The sequence below is a fragment of the Octodon degus genome, unplaced genomic scaffold (genome assembly GCF_000260255.1).
Source record: "Octodon degus isolate 3935 unplaced genomic scaffold, OctDeg1.0 scaffold00174, whole genome shotgun sequence".
Classification (NCBI taxonomy): domain Eukaryota; kingdom Metazoa; phylum Chordata; class Mammalia; order Rodentia; family Octodontidae; genus Octodon; species Octodon degus.
The window spans coordinates 4,918,374-4,926,160 of record NW_004524750.1 but is presented as its reverse complement, the minus strand read 5'-3'; the positions used below and the strand labels follow the sequence as shown (position 1 = coordinate 4,926,160).

General features: G+C 39.4%; 1 protein-coding gene across 2 annotated transcripts in view; it reads right to left on the bottom strand.

The window, feature by feature from the left end:
- Nrxn1 (neurexin 1) overlaps positions 1-7,787 on the bottom strand; it is a 1,036,478-nt gene that overhangs the window by 147,819 nt on the left and 880,872 nt on the right. For both annotated transcript variants that reach the window (XM_023703554.1, XM_023703553.1), the window contains 2 exons: positions 3,163-3,252; positions 1,497-1,816 (listed from right to left, as the gene is read on the bottom strand). In XM_023703554.1, the coding sequence (XP_023559322.1) occupies positions 1,497-1,816; positions 3,163-3,252 (410 nt within the window). The remainder of the gene's footprint in view (positions 1-1,496; positions 1,817-3,162; positions 3,253-7,787) is intronic.

Sequence of the window (7,787 nt, the reverse complement as noted above, 5' to 3'; positions counted from 1 at the left end):
GGGAGGGAGGGGGGAAGGGAAGGAGGGAGGAAGGCAGGGAGAGGGGAGGAGGGGGAGAAGAGGGGAGGAGGGGAAGGAAGGAAGATGAAGGGACAGAGGGAAGTACAGAAAGATGCAAGAAAATATCAATGTCTACATGGAAACTGTGCAAAGCAGCCCGGTACCACACTTGTGAACACACGCAATTCACATTTTCAGGGTCCTTTCTCCTAGGAGACTTCATCTTCCTCCGTTCTACTCCCATCACTCCTTCCTGTTCAAAGTAAAACTCAGAATCTGGTTCCGTTTTTGGTTCATGTTAGCAGTAGAGTAATGATGCAAACAGAATTTGCTTTGCATTGTTTCCTTTCCGAATCTGATTTCCAGCCTATAGCAGACACTAGGAAAGAGCACTGTAAAAGATAAGAGTTTCCATTTGTGCTCCTTCAGAATGCAACTTCCTAGAAGAGTAAGGACCATGTATTTGAAAAAAGGTTTTTTATGGCACCTACTGAAGACATCCACCAAGTATTAAAAATAGAAGAAGCAACTGGGGACCCAAGAAATACACAGTTCAGGCACAATTAACCCCGGAACTTGTTCGATGGCTGTAAACACCAAAGGAATCTGGCACCCTGCAGCAAAAGCATTTCAGGAAAGTCTTTTTCCCAATCTGTGCTCTTCATTAATACAGCACCAGTAATTAAATCAACGCCTAACATGAGTAGGCCATCCTTTTGTAGGCCTTGATCTAATTCACACATTTCCAAATCGTGCCAACACCACATAAGAGTTTCAGCTCTTCCTTTTGCGGTTCTGAGGACAGAGCCCAGGGACTCATTCGTGCTATGCTGGTGCTCTTCAACTGAGACACATCCCGGTCTTAAAATTCTAGTTTTCAAAGATTTTAGACACAAGATCAAATAAGCATATTAAAATAGGCTCTATGCAAGAACAATCAGTCAACAATCGTGCAAAATATCTTACCCTGACAGACCTTAAACAGCATATTTTACATCTCTGATGCTCAGCACCATTCACCGCAACATCCACTTGTTTATAAATCAGAATTTTCATACTTCTGGATACAACAGTGTTCCTGGAATATCTCTGATCCCAAATTTGCTTTAGCTTTATTTTGATGAAGTACTGAATTTAAACAATAAGGGCTTTCAGGTATTTTCTTCACTGCTTTTTCATAAAAGTCGAAAGGCACAAAGCATAAGTAATACACAATCCTGCCAGGCTCGCCAGGACCAAGGCTCTTCCACCAAGACCATTACCCAGCTGCTAACAAACTGGCTCAACCAACACCTTTGCTAAAACCACCAAGCTCTAATCCACAACACATGTGGAGGTCCGCCTCCAACCACGTGACCTGTGCTAAATCGAGTCTCACTGGAAACACAATGTCTCAGGTGAGAAAGGTAAGAGATCTGTTTCGGTAAGCACCAAAGCAGAGAAGCTCACTCCAGAATCATAGGTCCAGAAGGGCGGAAGGCAACGTGTGTGCTCACCTGGCTGACGGGCTCTTTTGTGGGGGGCCTTCCTCTTCTTGCGGTGCTTGTGGCCAGGGTCGTGGTGGTCTCCATGACGGACGTGGACATCTCCGACTGCATGGCCGTGGCTGTCGACTCCGTCGTCATGGAGGAAGGCACTTCGCCAACTAGTCTCACATTTCCCACTATGGCGATGTTGGCATCGTTTTCTGCTGCCATATTCAGAACTTTCAAGCCATTGTAGTACAGCCCAGAGAGCTGGCCCTGGAAGGGCTGGCCCTGCTCTTTCCCGCCAATTATTATGGTTGCTTGGCTATTGAAGATTGTGAGCTGACGCCCTGCAAAGATAATATTACATACATGCAAAAATGTTGATTGTGAACTCTACATTCTACAAAGGATGATAAAACAGATCTTTCATGGGGTGGATAATGAGAGCAATAAACTATAAGAGAGGCACTGGACTCATAATTCATTGCTTATAAATGAGGTGTCCATGAAATGCGTAATTACTGGCAAATACTTGTAAACTTTCAACTTATTGTAAATGTAGTGTTTTTGCTAAAAGACCAATCAAAGATATGTATCACAATTCAATTTTTCTGAATCCCTTTTTCTTTTCTCTCAAGACCTTATACTGTTGGTCTCATGCCTAAACAAATTTAGAAAGTGTGACATAGCTAAGATTTCAAGTATTTGTCATCCTAAAATTACCTCTGACAGAAACTAATCAATAGAAGCTGAAATCAAACATTAAATTTTATGGTAAAAAATTTCATGAGTCACATAATTCCCACATGTTTCTACATGCTACTTTTTAGACATGTTTTGAAGGCAATAGTCCATCGTTATTTTAATTATTCTATTTTTCCGGCAATCACACTGAAAAGAAATGCATGGTTCACGCTGAGCATGTCAGAGACAAAAAATTCCGAAACTATTTTTCTGATTGGCTTTCAGCAAGTCTATTAAAACAAAAGAAAATGGGAAAAAAATAGCTTCAGATGCAAAAAAGCGGCTTCAGGAATGATACACAAACCAATGAAGAAGTCATGGCACATTTCCATCAAACAGCAATCCTTAGCAACAGTACCACATCAGACTGAGTGTCCAGGGTTAGCAGATCGCTCTCTGCCCATAAAAAGCATGCACACAACTTTAAGTTCAGTTTTAATTAGGGCTTGTTCCGAAATGGTCTTAGAAGGTTGCAAATGTTAAAGGGACTTCGTTTTGACTGGCAATCCATGTTGCCCACTATTTAAGATTCCTAAAGTTTAAACAAAGATTTTTTTTTCAGGACCATAATAAAGATATCAGAACTACACATATTTTAGTTAATAATTTAGAGGTTGGAACATGTAGTATAATCTATGAATGATTTATCATTTTGGGTTAATGCTTGCTATGAGTACCTTCGAAGATTGAGTTAGTGGATTATATTTACAGTCCCTTTAACCTTAAATTAACTGGGTGAGATTATTAAACAGCTGGTACGTCTATAAATGTAGAGAAATTATTATACAAGGTATGCAAATATTACTATCTACATTTTACTGTTTTAAATTTGTTTTTAATTTAGTTTTACGGAAAATTTATTTTTTATGTTTATTAGTGTTACAATGAAGTACTACTTGGTTATGTTCAAATTATTTTTTTATTTGAAGTTTTAATCAATGTTTTTTACCTTTGTCGAGTAGCCACTCATCAACTACTCGACCAAGTCGATATGGAATTCGCTGTCTAGCAATCGCCAGGCGCTCGTTATCATTGTTTCCTTTAAAGTTTAAAGAGACATTTCATTGGTTAAAATCTGTAAGGTCAAAGGTTAAAAGTTAATACTTAAAGCTTGAGCTATACAGTTGCCACATGATTTTTTGAAATTTGGAATTTTAAAAAGTTCTGCCTAGAACATTTCATGTCTCAGACTTGTCATTCATTCATTTATTTTATTTTAGCAAACAAAATTATTCCTATGTTAATTGAAAATTAGAAATCTGCATTTGAGCTAGGTTATTAAACTTATGTTATAGACAGACCCGAACAACCAATTTAAACAGCATATAATAGCTTTACAAAAAATGACCATTGACCTCAGGGTTTTGTCTTTTTGATGTTTCTTATTAACTAGTTAAACATGTTCAGTTGAAACAGGTTTAAGTTTTCAAAATACATTCAACCTCTTATTCCAGATTAGTAATTTATGAACACCAAAATTAATACCATCTCTGGCACACTAAAGCATCTAAAATAGGCCTAGCATACTTTATTTCCTATTCAGAAAACAAATTTCCTTATTTGTCTCATTTGAGAATACCATGATCCAAACAGTTCTTGTGCATTTCACAGAAACTGGTTTATCAATCACTGGAAATGACATCTTGCATCATCCAAATGTTTCAGGAAAAGGCTTTGACAAGAGTGACTTGGAGTGTTCTTCAGTTTCTTTTAAAGCTTAAATGTTGAAGCACAAATTGTTGAGAACACTGTATGTGTGTTTTCATGTACTCATGTCTGCTTTGTGTGATGTTGTCTCTGAGAAGGCACGATGGCTTGCAGTACACATGCAAGGCTTAAGCTGTGGTCCCTGTTCAGAGACCTAAGCTAAAGGAGGGCTCTGTCCCTGAAACATTGTTGAAAGTGACCTCCAATCATGCTTGCCAACAGATGAGAATTTGCTGGATCTGTAATGCGTGCAAGCAAAATCTGGGCGGCTACCTCAGTGCTGAATTCCGAATGTTGCAAAAAAGAGTTTTTATGTTCCTTAAAAATTAACTGAAACAGAATTTTGAGCTAAGATATTCTAGTAATTGCTCAGGTAAGGGCTACGAGGTAAGAAAGCCTGAAGCATTTTCCTAGAGGAGAAGACAGTAGACTATTTTTCTCAAAGTTGGAATAATTTATAGGTGGTTGCATTTTGTTGTGTTTACCTTATAACATACTACACATACCCCAATAAACCTATTGTAATATTGATTATAAAGTTTTTGAGAAAGATAAAAGATTTACTTTTTACATCTTGTGAATCTTTCATTTGAAAGTCTATATGACTGAAAGTATTTTACAGATTAAGATTTAATTGAAAATGCAAATATCAAAATCAAGCCATACATAAATTCAATGAAAACAATATGTATTTATCTGATTTATGCAATCATTAAAATGTTGTAAAATAGTATATTATAATGCAGGAATATATTTTTGATAAACATCATTTCAAAATAGGATACTAAGGGTATAAATTTTTGTTTCTATCTTTGGTTTTAAAATATGAGCAAAATTTGTGCAAAATATGCATGTTTTCATATGTGTGTGTGTGTGTGTGTGTGTGTGTGTGTGTGTGTGTGTGTTTAAAGCTTTACTAAAGTTCAATATTGATTATTTTGGGGCAGTATGATTATTGTTAAATATGTGTTTTTGTCCTCGATATGATTTATATAATAAATATGTTTTACAGGTACAATGTGAAAAGCAAACAAAATCTGTTTCAGAAACACATTCTCTTTGGCTTGGTGGGCTTTCTGTCCCTTGCTGTGATTTTCTTATGCCTAGGTGCTGCCTCAGGTCATTTCTAGAGGTTCCCGTAGTCAGGAAGGATGTACGCGGTTTTAGATCCAGCTCAGTCCGGCTCACACATCCTTCTTACCCAATTACTCATGGACTTGTCAACAGTATCTCTCTTTAATCGGTCCCACCCATTGTCCATCCCTCAGCCAGTGTCTAGTGCTATCTGTGCGACCTTCCTGCTGCTGTTAGGACAAGTCTCAGCACCCCCGCAGAGCGCACGAGGCTGTCCACCATCCGTGCCCTTCTCCTCTCCACCCCTCCGCCTCAGGCCCACCACTGACTTGCGCTCCTGCTTTCTGGCCCTCTGGGCTGGCTTCCTTCAGTTCTTCTGCAGCTGATGTACGCCGAGGCCCGCAAGGCCAAGCGCTGAGAGCAGCGTTCGCTGGGTCTCCGGTGCTGCGCGGCAGCATGTCGTGAGCCCCAGGCAGCGTCTGCAGGGTGACGTGCGGCGGGAATCTGATCCCCAGCTGCGCTGCCCTCTGTGCCACCCTACTGCACGCGCACATCCGACAAGAACAAGAAGGAAAGCAAAGGCTCGTGTCCAGAGGACGGAGCACTCTGCCTTCCAGGGGAAGTAGTGCCTACTTCAGTTAAAAATTTATATCTTCGCTGGGCTGCAACTGATTTAAACATCTACACAATCGGCTCATTGTTTGTTTCATGACTTCCCCATTCCACGAAAGATGGAGCCATCATTATTGTGAGTAGGAGAGAGTGGAAGGGAAAGTTCTAGATAAGAGAGGTGCAGACAAAGAAAGCTTCTTCAATAACTTTAAGAGGCTCCCTAAAATATCTGGATACACAATGTGTTCTCAGACTTTTGACTGGCACTGACTGAAAGTATGATTGAAACAGCATGATTTATATCACCAGTTCTTCTGAAGATCTTGATGAGACTCAGCTAAAAGAGGAACATCAGCACCGTATTCCCAATGGGTAGGAGAAGTCATCTAAGATCAAAGTGACAGTCACAAAGAGACTTAGAAAGCAGAGAGGGCAGCAGAGACAACGTGGGATTTCGTGCAGGAAAGAGGGCCAAACAAAAGGGTCACACAGGACCAGCAGCCTTGCGTGTCAGATGCCTGTGGCTCTGCAAGGGTCTTTTACTTAATCAGAAGGATTTTTTTAAGTTAAAGAACAGACTATTCTTACCAGAAATAATAGGTAGGAAATGAGGCAGTACTTAATATATCTACTTCATTCTCTAAACTCTTTGCTCTAGTATGAAAATAAAAACCTAGTGGTGTTTCTAAGGCAAAATTACTGTTTCTATGGTAAAATTTCTGTGGTACTGCTAATCAAATGAAGATGAAGATAAAGGAAAGAAAGCAATAATGTCTCTTACTGTGTTTGCTCTTGAGACAAGTTCTTGCTACATTTCCTATGCTGGTCTTGCAGGGATGGGCGGCAGTGACCTTCCTGTCATGGGCCTGGAGCAGCTGGGCCTCTCCCCAGCATAGGCCACTGCATCGGGCAGATGGCTGGTGTTTTAGTAGACGATGCCTAAGCCTTTCCTCCAAAATACTTCACGTTGCTTAGCTTCAGCAGGCAGAGAGTGTTTGACTTAAGTCTCATAATTTTCATTAGCAAGCTGCATATGAACTATATTTTAAGGGATGTCTCTGAATGCATTTCTTTAATTTAAAATTAATGATAGTATTTTCTGTATAACATTCAGAATTGTATATTGTGTTTGTTAATTACTAACCTCCCAGGACATATGAAGGAAATAAAACAACCCTTTTGATTCAGAAAGGTCAAGACAAATATAAGTTCCGATGACATTTTATGTATTTATTTTTCTTCAGAAAGCTTTAGGATCTAAAGGAAAACATGGTTTAGAGCCTAAAGCTAGAAAAATATAGGGCAATTACTTGTGTAATTGTGTAATTCCCTTCCAAGGGAAGCAGACTGACCTGGTAAGTGAGACTGTGGACAAGCAGAGTGGACCTGAAAATTCAAACGAAGCCAACAGTGAATAGCCGAGAAAATCTTTAGATCTTCAAATTCTGAATTAGAGGAAAATGTAAGGCAGTAACAATCTACTTCTAAGTCATCTACTCATGTTGGATAATTTGAAAGATCCAAGTGGAATTTCTTTGTTTTGTTTTGTTTTGTTTTTCATGATAAAACTCAACTCTAGCAATTAGCTGAGCACAGAGATCAGATTTATGGAAACAGAGATTATCAGCAAACACCTAAAAGTAATGTTTTCCTATACTTCATTTTCCCTGCTGAAAGCAGGCTAGGAATTTTCTTCCGGTTCCATCCCATTTTCCTGCAGCTAGCTTGGTGTAGCTACAGTCTGCACAGAGGAAGACGGCACCAGGAACATACCTGTCTTGGCTGCAATAATTTTCAAGCAGCAAGACTCCCTGTAGAGCCTCATCCGCGTGGCTGACACTGACAAGGATCTACAAACTGCCGTACAGGGTTTCAGGGTAAATCCTGAGGGGACTTGATTGACCTTGGCAGATACAAGAGCTACATTTCTTGTTAGATAGGTCTTGCTTTATCTTGGTCTTAACCATCCAGCAGAAAAGTATAAAAACAAAGTGTAAAAAGTGAAGCCATATTAATATGCTGAGCTGTAAAAGGCTCAAGCCAACAACTTCTGACACTGCCAGTCCTACATATAACCCACTACTATTATGGACTGCTGGACTATATTGGATTACTTTGCTGAATTCACACACCTACAATATTTAAATGGCAATGGAATACCCACCTCTGACAAAACTAAAC